This window comes from Scardinius erythrophthalmus, assembly GCF_964197995.2.
Source record: "Scardinius erythrophthalmus genome assembly, chromosome: 6".
NCBI classification, from domain to species: domain Eukaryota; kingdom Metazoa; phylum Chordata; class Actinopteri; order Cypriniformes; family Leuciscidae; genus Scardinius; species Scardinius erythrophthalmus.
The window spans coordinates 25,594,692-25,614,595 of NC_138226.1; the positions used below are offsets into that span (position 1 = coordinate 25,594,692).

At 36.6% G+C, this 19,904-nt stretch overlaps 2 protein-coding genes across 2 annotated transcripts; both read right to left on the minus strand.

The window, feature by feature from the left end:
* Positions 1–568: 568 nt before the first annotated feature.
* Positions 569–5,600, minus strand: LOC308691900 (uncharacterized protein). The gene is made up of 7 exons (XM_081367487.1): positions 5,262–5,600; positions 5,000–5,133; positions 3,964–4,150; positions 3,706–3,867; positions 2,314–2,475; positions 1,198–1,329; positions 569–830 (listed from the first exon to the last, which is right to left on the minus strand). The coding sequence occupies exons 1-7, from the start codon at positions 5,386–5,388 to the stop codon at positions 748–750; spliced, it is 987 nt and encodes a 328-aa protein (XP_081223613.1). The 5' UTR covers positions 5,389–5,600; the 3' UTR covers positions 569–747.
* Positions 5,601–16,459: 10,859 nt separating this feature from the next.
* fzd7a (frizzled class receptor 7a) lies at positions 16,460–19,222 on the minus strand. Its single transcript, XM_081368914.1, has one exon. It carries the CDS (start codon positions 18,780–18,782, stop codon positions 17,121–17,123), a length of 1,662 nt encoding a protein of 553 aa, XP_081225040.1. The 5' UTR covers positions 18,783–19,222; the 3' UTR covers positions 16,460–17,120.
* Positions 19,223–19,904: the final 682 nt, after the last annotated feature.

Below are 19,904 nucleotides of genomic sequence, written 5' to 3' on the forward strand. Positions count from 1 at the left end.
ATATTATTAATAATTATTATTAAAATAATAATATGAATACTGTATATATGTTACCGGCAAAGTGTGTAATCCGGCATTCTATAGAATTCCTAGGTAATGTATAGAATTAGGTAATGTATTTTTGCCAAAAACCATCAGGCATTCTATACATTGCCTAGGCATTCTATACAATACCGGGATTTCACACTTTGCCGGTAACATATACACTACCATTCAAAAGTTTGGGTCAGATTTTTGCTAAAATACTTTTATTGGACAATAATGAAGATATTTCTATTTCAATTAATCTTTTTGAATTAGTTTTTTTCTATTCATCAAGGAATCCTGAAAAAAATGTCATTGTTTCCACAAAAATTTTAAGCAGCACATGATCTATTTTCATCTTTGATTATAATAAGAAATGTTTCTGAGCAGCAAATCAGCATATCAGAATGATTTCTGAAGGATCATGTGACACTGACGACTGAAGTAATGACGCTGAAAATTCAGCTTTACATCATAGGAATAAATTGCATTTTAAAATATAATTAAAACTAAACGATATAGCCTATGTTTTTTCTCTTTTTTTAACAAATAAATGCAGCATTGGGATAGCATAAGATACTTCTTCCCAAAACATTTAAAAATCTTACCAATCCCAAACATGTGAACAGTAGTGTAACTGAATGTATATTGTTTCATATTAGCCATGTCCGATAATAAATCTGCACACAGAGTAAATTCTTCCAGTGCTTTGGATAGGAAACTCTAACCTTCATCTGTGGTGTGGTCCTGTATAATGATCGTCCAAGGCTGTTTCAAATCTCCCTCAGAAGTCACAACCTTAAGAACTGGAAACAAAGAGGTACATTCTTCATGTTAACATCATCTCTGTCTGTTACGGACCTCCTCTGCTCTCTATTTTTGTTTTGTCTGCTGTGTTTCCCCTTCAGAGTACCTTTATTTGACCTGAACTCTTACCCAGCACCTACTCTGTCCTTGTAATACACTAACACAGACTCCCCTGACAACAAGTTACATTTACAACATAATAACTAATAACACACATCGTTGAGAATAACATCTTGTGGACATTTTAATGCGTTTTTCCCCCCTTTTCTTTAAGAGCCCAATGCGAGCAAAGGCCAGTATAGACATTACTGTGTTCTGTGTTTATTTGGTTGAGCACAATATAAAACCAAGTAAAGCCTCGATTACCGTGACCTTGTGTGACATCACCCTTTATTGGGTGGTCCTCGGTGTCAACTGCGGGATCCCAGAGAGACAAGCGTATGATTTCACCATCAGGACCCATTATTAAGGTGCCCAACGCTTTGCCTCGCTCCCATTCTGAAAACACACAGATTCAAACAGACAGACTTGACAAACCTAAAAAAGGAGTTGAGAAAAAGTTGAGATTGCTCTCCAAGATGACACTTGGGCCACATGTAAAAATGTCATTGCATTAGACATATCAAACAAAGTGTCACAGAAATATGTTGTCAAATGGTATTTTCATATTTAATATCAGCATAATCTCACTATTCGGCATTTAACGTAATGTTTACATGTACATGTTTGTATGTTTGAGTATTTGCTGAAATGCACAATATTGACGAATCAAAAGCATCTAAATTAAAAAAGTTTTTAGCATGCACATCTTTCTAAAGCAATCCTTATATTTACTTTATAAATGCATTTTGTATATTAACATTTTGCCATTATATTGACATAGACTCGTACAGTAATTTGAGCAAGTACACTAAATGTATAAACTCAAAGAAAATCTATATACTGGTTAAATTGAACTATACAAATATATCAATATTATTAATATTATATTTATTTATTTATTATATATTGTAATATTATGTAAACATTTATTTATTTATTGTATAATACATATGGACAAATATATAGATATTTGAGTTTATACAATAATTATGTACACTCAAAAATATCTATGTTAAAATGAAACTATAAAAATATATCTTAGTTATTAAATATTCTACATTTAATAAAAAAAAATACATTTTACATTTTTCCATAGTTGTATAGACTCAAAGAAAGACTAAATATATATATATTGGTCAAATCTAAACAATATTGGTCAAAACTATACAAATATACCTATAATATATATTTATTTATTTATTAAATATTATACAATGTAATAAATATGATTTTTTTTTGTCTTTTACTTTATGAAGGATTAACCCTTGACCTGCTTGTCAATGGGCCGGGTATACCCTAGAGTCTAGACAGAGTTCACAGCAAAAAATTGGCCTGCTTTACTTATAACTTTTGAACCGTCTTTATGAAGCATCCGGCTACCTCTGAGCTCCGGAGGAAGACAGCCTCTAGTGTTTCCTGTCTGTGCTTCTGTTGTGTCTGCAGGGTCATGTAAGTTCTGTCTGTACACAGCCATGGAGCTCTGTTTACCGGGACCCCTCCGGCCCACCAGGGGTGGCAATGGACCAAGGGGGGGATGTTGATCTGAGGGAATTCAAGGAAAAGAATTCACTTCAGACTGAACCAGAAATGACTTCAGAAATGCTCAGATATTCTCATAGAGGCCTGTTTTGCCTGGGTCCCAGAGCGCTAGAGGACAACTGAACCTTAGCCTCTGTGTTGTTATTTACCGTATCAGCCCCTGAGATCTCCCACCAACCCCTGTCCTCACTCCCCACTGCTCTGCCTGTCTAAAGACTTCATTTAGCTGCAGCCAAGCACCAGCCGAGCCACACATGAAGAGGTGCTCGGCCCTCAGAGGGGGGCTTTGCTCTACCAGCACGGCTTCACTGTATGAGCCACAGCAGCCCTGGAGCGTACGGCTTATTTAAGCTCTGGATGAGGAGAGCATGTGTGAACTAATGAGAAGAGGAAAGGCGGTCAGCAGCATGAAAAATGAGATGGTTAAAAATGAGAAAGAGATATTATAAATTGGCAAGACTTTAAATTAAGGTTTTAACTCATTAATATGCATTAGGTTTTTAATCAAGTTTTTGAATACGTCTTTTCTTCGCTATTGTGACGTTTATCAGAGTGACACGGCTTCTCGAACAAGAAAAAATTTGATTTTGTCCTAAACCTAACCCTAACCCTAAGTCATTTATAATAAATACTGAAATATTTCATAAAAAAAGAATGATTTCATGGTGACTTTATTTTAAGTGCTATAAATTAACATTAGTAATGCATGAGTGAGACCGGTCAGTAAACCTCAATACTGAATTTAATTTTTTAAATGTAACAATTACCCTGAAAGTACATTCAAACCACATTCATATATAACTGTTATTATAAAATTCAAGCAGGATCACATGATTCCAGACTCTTTGGTAATGCTTGTACATGTCTTGGCAGTGTTCTTATATTTTTTCATCACTTGACCAGTTTTCAATACCGCATTGCTGTTGACTTTCAGGATGAGTCATTTTGAGTTCAGCGCCCAGGTGTTCTTACAATATGTATTTCAGTAATATTATCTTTTGAAAATAAGTTTTTGAGTTTGAATTGAATTGCAGCACCACTTTTTGAATGTGTCAGGTAATGCTTCAGTTGTACAGCACTGGGCATAAAGGTTGATACTTAAAAAGATCATATCACAAAAACGATCTTGCTAAAATGGATTGTTTTTGTTGTATGTCTTTCAGCATATATGTTGTGAGTCATATCCGAAGCCACACTGTGTAAAATCTAAAAAAGAAATGAATATATCACTACCTCCCTTTTCTAGATCGTCAGACCACATGATGTGCCCGAGGTCCATCTCTATAATCCTGCACTTGCTGTCAGAGAGAGGGTCCTGTCCTTTTTGGTCGAGCCCCTCTGCATGCAGATCACCACATGGCTTACGCTTCTGAACAGGGGTCCTATGAAGGTCGTCTAAAGCACAATAAAGAAAGAATGGTAAAATGTGGTATAATAATCCATTATGCAAATGTACTTGTTGGTAAAAGTGTGCAATGTGATGTTGCATACCATCCGGCTGATGGGTGTCTGTATGTTCTGTTTGTGCAGGGAAAAGCAGCAACACTTTCCTGCGCACACGGCTCTCTGAGGGGTTTTCATGTGTAGTTCGCACTTTGATACCAGGGAGATGTACGTGTAGCTCTCGTTGTGGTAAATTCTCACAGCTCCTTTTTTTATCTGTTATTTCTGGTTTATTCTTCAAGACAATTCCAAAAGAACTAAATCATTTGTATGCACTTAAATCGTTTTCAGAAGATATGGTGAATTTATAAAAGACAAATATATTGTTATTCAGATGTTTGAGAACCGTTCAAAGGTTTGGGGTCAGAAAGTTTTTTTTTTATGCTTTATTTAGCAATTAAATCCACATTAAATAAAAAATGTATACAAAAACAATTATATTATATCACGTTTCCACAAAAAAATAAGCAGCAGAATATTAATAATAATACAAAACGAGCAACAAATCAGCATATTAGAAGGAATTTGAAGGATCATGTGACACTGAACACTGAGTGAAAATTCATCATTTTAAAATCTATTCAAAAAGGAAACATTTATTTTAATTTGTAATAATATTTCAAAATATTAGCATTTAAAAATGAATTAAATTACAAGTGAGGGAAATGATAAGCAATTTATCATGCAAGATTAAAAAATATCCATTATCCTCTTGTGGAAGAGTAATTCAGCAGATGTTAAAATGCAGAAAAGTACAGAAAAGAGAGAACAGGGAGACAATTTCTTTTAGGTTTATTTAAAGTAAAGAGTCATTTTGAGGTTTGCGTTTGAATAAGAGTCCCAGGTGTTCTTACAATACATATTTCAGTAATATTAGGTATTTTCTCTTTTGAAAATGTTTGACAAGTTTTGTCAAGAAGCTGCCAAGAAGTTAACATAGAGTTAACATCACAGAAGTTAACATGCAGAAAATTAGAGAACAAGATTTGTTTGATATTTGTTTATAAGAAGTGCATTGGTTTAGAGTAATGGTTGAGATAAATGCCATTTCTTGCAGTGTAATTACCAAATACCGAATTCTTACCATTGTTGAAGTATTGTCAGAGTCTGAGTTGACCAGCGGGCTCTGGTTAATAGGTGGTAAGTGGAAGACGTTGAAGCTGGGATCTGTTTCTATATTCACTCTCCTCTCGTGAGTTTCACCCCCACAATGTCTCACTAAAGCAAACACAGTTTTGCAGAACATACTTAGCAAATTTATGACTTCAGCCGTGTATCTGGATGTCATATGTGGATTTTATGGACTTTAAATGGTCCGCTAAATATTGATGTACTTCTTGTCTTACTCTGGCGGGATCCCTCCATGTGTCCACCGTAGTAGTTGACCCGTGAGAGTGGGCTGTATTCCAAAGACGAATCCACATACACTGACCTCAGAGGGCACGTCTCTGCAACACCATTTCCACTCTCCATCCGAGTGCGCTTCCCACGGCCATTTAGATCCTTCAGATGGTCGATAAGATGTGGGAGTATCTGGTATATGTCAAAGCAAAATAATGAAAAGCTCTTTAGCTAAGTTTTGAAGTTATGGTCATGCAGTTTGGAAAAACACATGGACTAAAAAGTGGAAATCATGTAGACATTTGATCAAATTCACATGTACAGTACTTCACCTTAGCATTTCTGGTCTCCGTTTTTCATTGTAAAGGTTCAAAAGCCAAATACTTCACATAAACAACAGTATATTACATCAGTGACAGAGATTAACCAAGAAAAATGAAATCAGATGCTGCTAAAGGTCAGATGTTTATTTATGAGTAGAACTTTCCAAGTGTCTGGTCGTATGATGCCAAAAGCACAGTGTCAATTATATGGTTGGAGGGAATTTCAGGTCACTGTTGGGAAACAGACGAAAAGAGCCAGAGCAACATGTACTAAATATGATTAATCTGGTTATTGGACTCACTGTTTTATCTTCAGTCTGATGTGCAGGTTCTGTCTCAGGGATCGGACTCATCTGAGCTCTGCATGTGTCAACCGCTATCCTGAGACTCCTATCCTGTCCTTTTCTCTCTTTCGGCTTCTCTCTCAGTTCATCTTTCTGTACTTTAGTCTTAAAGGTCATTTGTTCATCTGGAACCAAGATTGAAATTGACATTAGGTTAAAGCAAAACCGTTATTCTCTGTATCCAATTATGTTTCACAGCATCACAGAAGAAGCTGCTGGAAATCAAAATGGTTTACATTTTAGAAATCACTTTTTACTTCCTTTTGGCAATGGGAAAGTAAAATCCAAACTAAAAGCTGTAAGTCCCAACATGAATGGAGCGCATTCAGAGGCAGGTATCTGACATGTGTTAAAGATCTTAAATATGTAAACATTCACCCTCTGAATGGACTTTAACTAAACACTGGCAAACACTGGCAACAAATATTTTTTTGCATTTCTGCATTGTGTTCACTGGCATTGCTGTCCTGCATAGGATGTTGTTGATCTAATCAAGAACTGCTTTTGTATAGTCAACGTTTATCTGATCGTTAGTGTCACTTGTGTTAGATTTCATGAACTATACCTGGTGCAGCATGAGTTTCCTCATGGATTTGTACATGTACCAAACCCTCCGTTATGGGCGGCAGAGGGCCAAGGGTGGCCCTGTTCGGTCGAGGGGAACAGAGGAAATGTGGCTGGTATCTGACCTGTCCCGCTTTTTCTCCTGAAACACAATGCAATTTATAATTTTATGATAGATATGGGATGTAACTACCATTCAAATGTTTCCGGTTGTTAAGATATTGTGTAATGTTTTTGAAAGAAGTCTCGTATGCTTAACAAGACTGCATTTACTTGATCAAAAATACTGTAAAAACAGTAATATTGTGAAATATTATTGAAATTTAAAATAACGGTTTTGTATTTTAATGTTTTAAAATTTAAAGGTACTCGATGTAGCTTTTGGCCCTCTAGTAGGGATTAAAAAAAACAAAACTGCATGCAGTTTGCGGAAGAACATTGGATAACACTTTACAATAAGGTTCATTAGTTAACATTAGTTAACTACATTAGTTAACATGAACTAATAATGAACTGCACTTCTACAGCATTTCTTTCTTAATGTTAATTTACATTTACTAATACATTATTAAAATCAAAAGTTGTATAAGTTACCATTAGTTAATGCACTGTGAACTAACATGAGCAAACAATGAACATATGTATTTCTATTAATTAATGTTAACAAAAAATAATAAATACAGTAACAAATGTATTGATCATGGTTAGTTCATGTTAATCAATAGTCTACAATAAAGTTAACTAATTAACCTTATTGTAAAGTGTTACCGAACATTGTTTTGGTTGTGCTTCAGCGAGTGACTGTGCTGATGATGAATATGGTTATCATACTGCTCATAAAACTTTCACTACTAGGTTTAAGAGGTATAACCAGTTTAGGTATAACCAGGTATAACCAGTAACCAGTGTCACATGATCCTTCAGAAATCATAATAATGCTGATCTGCTGCTCAAGAAACATGTCTAATTATTATCAATGTTGAAAACAGTATCATTTTAACATTCTACAGTCTAACATTTTTTTTGTGGAAATTATGATAGAAAAATGTCTTCAGCATTGATGAATAGAAAAAAAAAAAGATTTTTATTAAAACAACATCAGTAGATTAAGCTATATAAATGTCTTTACTGTCACAATTTAATGTGTCATTGCTTAATAAAAGTACAAATCAATTTATTTATTTTTTATTTTTTTATCTTATTTTCCCCAAAGTTTTGAACAGTATTTGTACATGCAAAAAAAAAAAAAAAAAAAAAAAGTATGTTGTCAAATGACTTACTTTCTTTCTTTTTTTACATTATTATTATTTTAATTGGGCCACTGTTTTATATAATGAAAGTGAATAAGGACTGGATGTGTCATGTTCCAAAATTAAAACAAAGAATCATAAAAAATTTGATTAGATGTCAAGATTTAAGTGTAAAAATGGCTAAGTTTATTCTGTTCCTCACAAAAAGCTATTGCGTTGTTTCAATAGAATTGGAATATAGCACAATGGTCATATGGACAGTTTTTATGATACATTAATGTGTTTTTTAAAATTAATTAATTATTATAAATGACGTTCATAACTTCAGTATTATGGAGTGCCGCAGGGATCTGTGTTAGGCCCTCTATTATTCTCAATATATATGATGCCACTTGGAAATATTATAAGGAAACATGGAATTAGTTTCCATTGTTCTGCTGATGACACTCAAATATATATTTCACCACGGCCGGATGAAAACGCTAAATTATCCAAATTGACAGAGTGTGTTAAAGATATAAAAGATTGGATGACGCGTAGTTTTCTTTTATTGAATCCAGACAAGACAGAGGTACTACTTATCGGTTCAAAAAACCACCCACAAAACCTCTCACAATACAACTTTAACATAGTAGGATGTCCTGTTACTTTATCCTCTACAGTAAAAGACCTGGGTGTTATATTAGACTACAACCTGTCTTTTGAAAATCATATTTCATATATTACAAAAACGGCCTTTTTCCACCTTAGAAACATTGCTAAGCTACGTAATAAGCTATCTGTTTCTGATGCAGAAAAGTTAGTTCATGCGTTCATGACCTCGAGACTAGATTACTGTAATGCTTTATTAGCTGGTTGTCCTGCATCCTCAATAAACAAGCTACAGTTAGTCCAAAATGCCGCCGCTAGAGTTCTAACTAGATCAAGAAAATATGATCATATAACACCGATTTTATCATCACTACATTGGTTACCTATAAAGTTCCGTATTAATTACAAGGTATTGCTACTGACTTATAAAGCCCTAAACGGCTTAGCTCCAGTCTAACAGATCTTCTATCGCCCTATAATCCATCGCGCTCTTTAAGATCACTAAATTCAAGGCTTTTGGTCATACCTAGGATATCCAGATCCACCAAAGGAGGGAGAGCATTTTCACATTTAGCTCCAAAACTCTGGAATAGTCTTCCTGATTCTGTTTGTTGCTCAGACTCGCTCTCCCAGTTTAAAACTAGATTAAAGACGCATCTCTTCAGCAGGCATTCATATAATATTTTTTATCTTACCGTTCAAACTACAATCTGGCCTCTAGTTCATAAACGCCAGAGGAGAACTGGCCCCCGACCGAGCCTGGGTTCTCCCATGTTTTTTTTTCTCCATTAGGTCACCTAATTGGTTTTCGGTTCCTTGCCACTGTTGCCTTTGGCTTGCTCAGTTGTGGATATTTTGGGAATATTTAATTTAATTTTATCAATCAATAAATTCCACTAGAAACAAACCTTGTTGTATTATTTTAATTTAATACTGTGAAGCTGCTTTGATACAATCTGTATTGTTAAAAGCGCTATACAAATATACTTAACTTGACGTGACGTGAAATGTAACATGAACAATAATGTAAAAGCATTTTGCCCTTTACTATTTAAACCTGTCTATGAATAAATAAATAAAAATTCTAAGCCTATAAATATTTTAAAAGGTTGACCAGAGTGTTTAAGTGTTTAAATATCCTCACCTATATTTAGATTATAGTTCTCTTCTCTTCTTCTCTGGATGTTCTGTGTAGCATGTTTAGTATCTGGGAATAAGTGGTGCGTTACACCAGCAAAACATCCAACTTTTTCCTAAAAAGAAACAAAGAATCATATATAAAAAGAACATGTGTTTGATTTTCACATCTTCATGATTTCTTAGGCCTCTACAAAAACATGAACTGTTCCTCATTATCTCTAACAATCTCTTTTGAAACCATTCAAGGTTCACTTATTTTCAAGGTTCCTCAAGATTCAAATGTGAATGTGAATGCCAAGCCGGGAGTCACACTGGAATCTTTTTGGATGCAAATTTTTTTCAAAAGAATATAAAAGACCTGAGATGTTTTGATCTCCTGGGTTGAACATTTAACAATAATAAAGAGATACCAGGTGCTAGACATCAATGTTTTGGAATCAGTTACCATGAAATCAAAATGGAATATTGCCATATTTATTATAAATGATTTTTTTTGTCCCATTGTAAACAAAATATCTTCCCCTCCCTCTTATATAGGGATATCTCTTCTTTTCTCTGATGCGTGTTTACTGGCGTTACAATTTTTTTTTTTTTTTTTTCCTGGTTTCATGCCAACTTTAATTTTGTTTTTAAAATTGTTTTCTATTCGTCTTTTCAGTTTAGTTTTTGTTTTTTCAAAGTTTAAGTTTATTTCACTTTATTATATGTTCTGTATTTTAGGAGTGCCAAAGCGGTATTATTTAAAAATGTTGAATGCAAGCAGGTTATTAAGGTTTCATGTTTTATAAAATAGTTTCAAAGATTAATTTTAGTCAGTTTTGTTTGGAGTTGTGTTGGCTTTGATTATTTTAGTCATTTAGATTTGTTAAAAATAACTGGTGTTATGTTTATAATTATCAGCATTATCTGTTTGAATTCAGCTGGCTTTGCTGAGGATGACTATGGCGGCCATTTTTGAGTCTCTGGATGAACCTGTGTTGTTTTCATTCTGCTGCAGTTGAACGTGACAGATCGAGACTTCACACAGGCCACCCACACCGAAGACCCTTCTTCCTGGATCCCCTCCAAATCCCTGTCCAAACCCTCATGTCTATGAGGTAAACACACTGATTACTGCATTCAGCTCTCATCACCTGGATCATTCCCCTTTTGCCCCGAGAGAGCGCCATTTCGGTCACATACTGCAGCAATTTGTCGGTGTCATTGAAGTTGCTCTTTTCCCGCTGATCACAGTTTCTCTTCTGATGGTTCATGCGGGTTTATGTTTGGATGATAGAAGATGGACATTGTGAAACGGAAGCCACCATGGAGTTTACGTTTCTCATTCAAGATGCACACCTGATTTGGTGATTCTTTTGATCTCCTTCCGCATGGACAGATGATTTTCGGGGGCGCAGAGAGAGGGCGGATTAATGTGCATATAATGAGGGAACAGTCAAGGGCTGTGGACCATTAGCAGATTGTGGTGGACGGGAATTGGATAGATTGTGGACTGTGTGCTTATGTAAAATCCCTCAGGACACCTTTATTAAGATTTGCAGCTCACATCTCACAGAGGTCAAATGGCGCATTATGGGTAAATCACCAGTTTGATTGACCTGGAATGTGTGGAAACTGAAGACACCTTGAGCACTGACCATGTGTGTGTGTGTGTGTGTGTGTGTTGCGTACTGACGGCAGGGTTATCTCCCCTGTCCAGGTGCAGTTTTAAGCGCTCAGTGAAAGATTATGAAGTGAAATGTAAAATGAACATACCACATTTCACCTAGTTGACTTCAGGATGGTGTTACCTCTCTGGCCAGAGTAGCGGTTCGCCAATGAGGGCCGGTAAACTAATACCACCACAGAGTCTGTCACCCTGACCTGAACCTGAGTTTCAACTTTTCTGGGCAGTAAAATTTTGGAAGATTTACTGTGTACTCTCTTGCTCTCTGGCAATCAGGAGGCAACTTCAGGCAGAGCTGGACAATAGTCCATTTGTAGTAGATCTGGGCCTCTTAACTGAAGAAATTTGACAGATAACGAACTGTTTCATGCAGTATTTGGTCATGTACGTGTGTGTAACCTGGTACATTAATCAGACGACTGTTCGGTTCAGCTGCCTTTTCAGTATCTAATGTTTTTTAAACTTGACCATTAAATCTTTATATCCGGAACAGTAAATCTGAGTGATATTTCCAGAAATACATGACCTCTGCAAACAGCATTAACATTATTGTGTGTAACACCCACTAAATACAATTCAATTTATTGAAATTGATTTATTTTTAATAGTTACCCTTGTGAAAAAGAATTTTGCTTAATTGCATTGAATGTGCATACTTTTACAAGAATATTTTTTAATATATATATATATATATATATATATATATATGAAGAGTTCAGATGCAAAAGCCTCTGAGTGCCATCTGAAATTTTCTTCTAGAATGATCATTTTTATCAAGCTCGTATATTTAAGTTCAGTAATTTCACTTAAATGACAATTAATAGGTAAATTTTCATTGACATTTAAGTGAAATTACTGAACTTAAATATACAAGCTTGATAAAAATGATCATTCTAGAAGAAAATTTCAGATGGCACTAAGAGGCTTTTGCATCTGAACTCTTCATATATATATATACACATACATATATATATATTACACCTGGGGGAGACGGTACATTTTTAAAGTCAAATTTACTCCAACTGTCATGACAAGTTTTGGATTTTGAACTCAAATTTATACGTTTTCAAAAATAAAAAAAAGTAATCCATTGTTTTGACTATTTGTGAGTTAAAAACAAAGGATATCTTTATGTTTAGTGGAGTTTACTCATGTTTGTAAGGCATTTTAAGGCAAATGTTTTACATTGATCGGGTAATAGTGTTATTCTTTCTTCTATTTCACAAATTTACCTTCTTTTTTCCAAAGGCCAAAATTGCTCCAGTCAGGTCTTGCAGTGTGTGCAACTGCTTCTCAACTTCCTGTTTCGGGCAGCCAGGAGCCTTTCTCTTCCTGTTAACCTGGCCAGATTGGTATGCCAGTGCGAGATCTTCTGAATACAGAATAAGAGGCCCTCTCCTTGTACTGTAGGTCTTAGGTGGCGCCGGCTCTAGGCCTCCAAAAAAACGCCCACTGCTCGTAAGATGCAGCAGTGAAGGCTGAGATTTCCAGTTGAAGTAGTCCTAGTTAGGAAAAGATCATGTTTCTATTGACTGTTTTACTGCGTACTCATTGAAACTGGCCTTATATAGACACATATGTAAGAAACATTTACCTCTGGTTCAAAACAGACCTCCAGTCTTCCATCATTACCATCTTCATCGTGCACAATTTGGCCGTACCCACGACTCAGCAATGACAGGACAAAATCTTTCATTGTGATGCTGATAATGTTCTTTGAATGTATGCTGAAAAAGTACATGTACAAGTTTTTAAAATCACAAAGGCCTTTTTAATTCGTGATATTGTTATTATATATAGCAATTGTATTACTGGTAAAAAAAAGTTGCTGCCTTAATTTTTTAAGTACAGTCAACTTAGATGTTTAAGTCATTTCAACTTAAATTACATTAGACTTGAAATAATGAGTTCAATATTGTATAACTTATAAAAAAGTTGAAAATAAAGTAATGTAAAAACAAAGGTTGTCATATAACTTATTGATATAATTAGGTTTCAAAGAAAGTCAGAAGTCAGCGATTTTCACAGTTGTTCAACACTGTTTTTTGTTTCTCGTACCTCAGTTTGGCCTAGCAGCACCCCTCTCTTCAGCGACCATTTCTCTTTACCTCAGAATGCATTTGCGTGTTTGTTCAGCATCTCCGCAGCTGCTTTTACATACTAAGAATCATTTCGGGCCATGTTACGAATGTCTGTGTTTGCTGAGCTTTGGTGTTGCTAGGCTCTCCACAGCTCCTCGGCAGTGCACTGTTTTCTTGTTTCCTTGGTTGCAACCAAGCACTTACCCCCTCCTGGTCAGGCCAGCAACTCTGACTACCTTTGCTAAACCCATCCTAAAATACAAACAAAAGGAAGATAACTGCTCAGTTTTTTGTGAGTAACTTGACAGGCACGTCCTGTCATATGCCCAGTACAGCACATAGCCTACCTAATTAGTGTTATTGACTGTGCCACAAGATATAGACCTTTCCTTCCTTCACATAAAACCCCTCCATCAATCAAACAGACAGGGGGAATTGTTAAAACGTACAACTAAAAGACCTGCAGGATGTCCTTAAATAATGTAAGAGGATGGAGGAACTGAAACTAAAATTAAAATCATAGGTAGCACTTTATTTTACAGTCATGTTCCGCATATAGATACTATACAATAACTGGGTTATAACCTACAATGTAAAAATGTATTTTCATGATTTGTTATCGCAACTTTTTTTCTTTTGTCAAATCAACTTAGATGATTAATGTGATTCAGATTTTGAGTTTCTGTTGATTAAGTCAATCTACTTTGTTGTATTAACTCAAATTTATCATTTCAATGAACTCAACCAGGTAACTTACTTTTTTTAAGTTGAACCAACAATATATATATATATTTTTTTTACAGTGACTAACCCTGAACCTATCCCTTAACCTAACCTTAACCTATAGTTATATTACCAGTACTTTCTTGGGTAACTGTATGTACAAATACTGTGAAATATTGTAACCAAAAGTGTAACCAAACCAGAAAAACTTTTTGTTGCTTGAAATAAAATACGTGTTAACTGAAATCAAAAAAAAAAAAAACATTTATTTCAGCCAGTTGCCTATACTAACAGTTCTCATTTTCATTTAGTTTAATTTGATGTACTGAAATAGCTAAAACTGTAAATAAATATACATACTTTTTTAAAACAAAAACTTATAAAAATGACAAAAACACAACACAATTACTAACATTTTGACTAAAATTAAAATGAAAAAAATAAAATATATATAAAAAAATATGAATAAAAAAAAAGTATCTCATTGATTCTAAAATAACACTAGGATATGTGACAGTTTGGCCACAAAAGCACGAGGCAAGGAAAGATAAGTATATTGCATGCTGTATGACAGTACACTGTAAAACATTATGTGATCAATACGTTTTGACAACATACAGAATTATGTTTTTACATTGCTTTAACTGGTCAAAATAAGTTCAGCAATTTTGAAAAAAGTCAAGCAAAATTATATTTAACTCATTTTTTGAAGTCAGTTTAATGTAATTTCAGTACAACCAAGTTTATTGTACATAAATATTTAAGGCAGCAACTTTTTGTGTCGGCACTAATAAACACGTTTTAGTAACAGTGCATTGAGTAACACTTAAGGTCCCATTAGTTAACGTTAGTTAATGCATTAGCTAACATTAACTAACAATGAACAACATATTTGTTACAGTAATTATTAATATTTTTTAATGTTACAAATACAAATGTTAGTTCATGTTAGCTCAGGTCCATTAACTGATATTAACAGAAACAACTTTTGATTTTATTATGTATTTGTAAATGTTTTTTTTTTTTCATTGTTAGTTTAACAAATTTAACTAATGTTAACAAATGGAACCATATTGTAAAGTGCAGCTCTTGTGCTTCAATATACTTGAGCGTCGTAGAAAAGACTTTTTCAGACTGATAGGGATGCCTTTGAACCACAACACTATAGCCTCTTCAACCACAACTGCATGTGCTTTGTGTTACATGGTGAATCATTTTATTACTCGGTGAGATCATACTTTGTGACGATGAACAGAACCCTAGTTGAGCAGCTGCAGGTTGATGAGGACAAAATGTTAGGATACTTAACATTAACCTGCCAACACCCTCTGAGCTGAGCTCTTGACCCTACATTGAAATCATTAAAAAAAAAAAAATCATAATTATAGTAAAATAAGGAAAATATTTTTTTCTTCTGTCTTTAAAATTACAAAAGATCTTGGAGTTTTACTTAATGTGTATATCACAAATCAGTTGCTTTTGTGAGTGCCATAGTTAATATGGGCCCTTTGCACATCCAAAGAACAGTATAGCCTAGTGTATATGTGAGGGGCTCAACAGATTTAAACATATTTAAAGGTGCAGAACATTCTAGCTTGTAGGCATTCGAGAGAGTTTGCAACATAATTATTGTTAATGTGATTCTTGAAATAAAATGTAACATTAATGTATTTTATTCACAATATAATATGCAATATAATATTTTGGTGATCCCTTTTCCTTTGCAGTGCACTCTTAAAAACAAAGGGTCTTTATTGCATTTGCTTCCATTAAGAATCTTGAACATCCATGAAAACTTTCCATTGGACAAAAGGGTCTTCGTGGAAAAAGATTTTTTAGATTTTTTAAATGTTATTTTAAAACCCGTTCACTGAAACTTTCTTTTTAGGAACCAAAAATGGTTTGTCTGGAATTATTATTGCGAAAACCCTCTGGAACCTTTCTTTTTAAGAGTGATATTAATATTTTTGTCAATATAAGTCTTTCTTTCAAGACTGTTACTAAACAATACATATTAAAGCTCTCCAAAAGCACAAGAGATAAATTATGTGCAACAGATGATGATAACCTAAACTTTTGCTTAAATATAAAGTATGTTTCGTTCTTGAAACTTGTCTTTGTAGTTCATTCATAATACTTGCTGTAAAGTCAACTCAGCTTGTGATTAAGTTTTCACAACATATCAGTCACCTGTGGGTGGCGCTAAAGCACCGCTCTTACACTTCATCCCTAATGCACCGAATATCACCATGTAGGTAGATCTCATTCTTTGAGGCTGACTTTGTTTGGTAGTTAAATTAAAAATAATTTTGTCTCATGTGCTTTTCATTTTGAAAGTCAAGATATAATACCACATTTGGTGCAACAGTCTTCAAACTCCGAGCACTTTCTGATACAGGCTTTTTTCTTACAAGAAATGCTAAAGGTTAAACAGAGTAGCCCGTGCACGGTTTCCACATCTGCATCTCTTTGTTTTCATAATTTTAAAAATAAAAACTTTTGAGTAAAATGAGTCAGTTCGTTAAAAATCTAATCATTTTATTCAGCGAAACTGTACAGATACAAAGGTCTCTTACCAAATTTTAAAAACCAAGTAAAAAACAGCAAGATTATTTTCATAAATACATATATTCTTTGAGAAAAGGTGATTATTTACACATTTCAACGTTTAAAGGGAGCTTGCATAAATTCACAGCTGTACACATGCATTAAAGAGTCCCAATCCTAATGCGTACTTGACGGTCCATGAAGTATGCATGATTGTCGACGTAGGGCTGCGAAAGTCATACAAGTCCCCAGTTATGTGTATAAGGCAAATTACTTCCAAAATTTCAGGTACAGAACCGTGAGCATTGCGCAAAGCATTCAGTAGGCTACTGTCTACAGAGATCACATCTGCAAATGATATCGTGTTACACAGAAATACACTCAAATGTCTTTTTCACATACATATAATATGAGAAACCCCAATGGTTAAACAGACTCAGGCTGATAACACTGTTCATGATGGTCCGCTTCCACTGTGGAAACGTCTAGGCACACAGTAGTGTCCACAAAACTCACTCAACAAGTCTCGTTTCGCGTAACGGTTCGCCATGTCTCCGCTCGAGACATTTATCTCAGAGAAAAGTTGCATGGTCATTCATAGCCTGACCAACACCAAACACAGACTCGCTTCTTTTTCATACCGTCGTCTCGCCTTGGTTGCTATTGCTGAGCCGTTTATAAAACCTGCGCCACGACTGCAGAGTTTTCCCAGACCATATCCAAAATCCAGAGGTGATTCCTACGATCATGGTCATCAGGTACTTTATCATGAACACGGTAAAGTCTGGAGACATAGGGGCGAAGTTATTGACCGGGCAAGGGACGGCGAATCGCTTGCACGTCTGCATGTGCCAGGTCTTCTCCCATTGCTCTCGGAAAGCCTGCTCGTAGAAGTAGCAGGCGATCACGATGGTCGCGGGAACCGTGTAGAGCACACTAAACACGCCGATACGCACCATCAGCTTCTCCAGCTTCTCCGTCTTGGTGCCGTCGTGCTTCATGATGGTTCTGATGCGGAAAAGCGACACGAAGCCGGCCAGTAGAAACGAGGTACCGATGAAGAGGTAGACGAAAAGCGGCGCCAGGACGAAGCCACGCAGCGAGTCCACGTTGTAGATGCCAACGTAGCACACACCGGTGAGGAGGTCGCCATCCACCTGGCCCATGGCGAGGATGGTGATGGTTTTCACTGCTGGGACAGCCCAAGCGGCCAGGTGGAAGTACTGAGAGTTGGCCTCGATGGCTTCATGACCCCACTTCATTCCCGCAGAGAGGAACCATGTGAGGGACAGAATGACCCACCAGATTGAACTCGCCATGCCGAAGAAATAGAGGATCATGAAGAGGATAGTGCATCCCTCTTTTTTGGTGCCCTGCGCAACGGTCTTGTAACCATCGTCGTTGAATTTGTCAATGCACACGACTTTGTCTTCAAGGAAAAAGCCAGCTGCGTACGCAACAGCCACCATGAAGTAACACCCGGAGAGGAAGATGATGGGCCTCTCCGGGTAACGGAACCTCCTCATGTCCACTAAGTACGTGAGAACCGTAAAGAGAGTACTCACACAGCACAAAATGGACCAAATGCCCACCCAGAGCCGGCCAAATTTGACCTCTTCCTCTCTAAAATACATCAATCCGTTGGGTCTAGTGGGCTCACATGGCGCCCCGCAGTCCTTCTCGCCCATGAAGTGGTACTTCAGATAAGTGGGCACTTTGAGCTGCAGCGGGCATGTGAATTGCTGGCTGGGTCTGACCACGCTTGGCTGTAGTGTGATCAGTTCTGGCACGTAGGGCGTCGGGTTTGAGGTCGGGCTTCCCGCGTCCGAGGTGTTCTGGCCCACGCAGATCTCGCCCGCGCCGTGGACCGGGAAGTTCTCGCAGCGCAGTCGCTCGGGCCACTGGAAGCCGAACTTGTTCATGAGGGCCTCGCAGCCTTGTCTCGCGCGCTCGCACAGGGAGCGACACGGCGGGATGGCTTGCTCGAGCACAGTGCAAACCGGCGCGTACATGGAGCAGAGGAAGAACTTCAGGTCCATGGAGCACTGCACTTTCACCAGGGGGTAGAACTGGTGCACCTCCAGCCCGGCGTCCTCCTGGTTGGTGTGACCCAAAAGATTAGGCATAATGGTCTGATTGTAGGCGATGTCCGTACAGAGAGGTATCGATATGGGCTGGCAGAAGCCGTGCTCGGGAATGGAGATGCCCTTCTCGCCATGATACTGAGCGCTGGACGGCTGCAGGAACAGGGTGGAAAACAGAAGAAAATATACAGTAATCCCGCAACAGTGTTGCATTTTGAGGAAAGTCGTTGTTCAGTTGATTCGTTCTGAAAGAAATGAAGCTGCGCGTTCACAGTCAAAGTTTCTTTGTGACCAGTTCGTAAATGATTTTTTCTTTTTAAAAACTCCTTGTTTGAGCTCTTGTCACGACACTCGTGGTCTGAAAGCAATCATGTTAAGCAAATTAGTGGATTTGTGAAGGAAGCCCTGACAAAAGTCCGAAAATAGATCCAAACTAAATCCACAAGGAGCGCATAGTTTTTCTTCTTCAAGGTTTTTGAGAGAATCTTTCGAATGTTATTTCGAGTTTTCCGTCTGTCTCTCCAAATCCCGCGTGTAAAAGCCTGTGTATCCAGTGACTTTAGAAACTGCCTTCCAGAGAGTCGTGTTGGTGCTGGAAAACTTAAGTCGGGTTTCTCGAGAAGAGCGCGCTCTCGTGTGCGCTGGGTAGACGCGCTACTCACTGACTGGAAGGTTTGAGCGCAAGTGAGGCGCACATACAATAACGTGCCGTCGGTTTCCACACACCCCTCATTCAAAATCACTGCCCCTCGATGCGGGGCGCCTTGAAACCACTAGCGTTTTAGACCAATCACAGGTTTTGTTTTCCTTTGCGTCTTGCTTTTGATTGGTCATTGGTTGTAATTGTGGTGGGTTTCAGCCATCAGAAACTTTCCTTCTATAGACGGCGGAGAAAAAAATCCATAGGCTGGCTTCTGAAAGTGTAGTGATTCTTTTGGGCATGCAAAACGGTGCCAAACCTTGCACATGACTAATACTAAGTCAATCAATTTTAGTTTCTCAATTCAAATCCAGCTTTTATTTTTTAAAACCCTTCAAATGATAATTATGTGTGTATGTTGATAGTCGCCATTAAAAATTTGCGTAGTATAGCAGGCTATAGCAACACTGAGTCAGTGTACAAAATGTAAACACCCTTTAATCTGATTTGTTTTCTTGTTATAATCTGAGTAGGCTATAATCATATAATAAATCGGAAAAAGCAGAGCTAAAATAAATTCCTTTGAGTAAGTAGCCTACATCTTTCCCAATCTAATATCAGCACTTTTGTTATTGAAGTAGCCTATTGTTTTAAGGTAACATTACGAAATAGACAATTAAATGGTCTGAGTTTAA

Excerpts from the sequence above, each read along its gene's own strand:
- LOC308691900 (XM_081367487.1), bottom strand. The coding sequence starts at position 5,388 with ATGGAGAGTGGAAATGGTGTTGCAGAGACGTGCCCTCTGAGGTCAGTG. Across the intron at positions 3,868-3,963 it reads AGACACCCATCAGCCGGATG|ACGACCTTCATAGGACCCCT; the intron begins GTATGCAACATC and ends ATTGTGCTTTAG. Across the intron at positions 831-1,197 it reads TGATGTCACACAAGGTCACG|TTCTTAAGGTTGTGACTTCT; the intron begins GTAATCGAGGCT and ends CTTTGTTTCCAG.
- fzd7a (XM_081368914.1), bottom strand. The coding sequence starts at position 18,782 with ATGCAACACTGTTGCGGGATTACTGTATATTTTCTTCTGTTTTCCACC.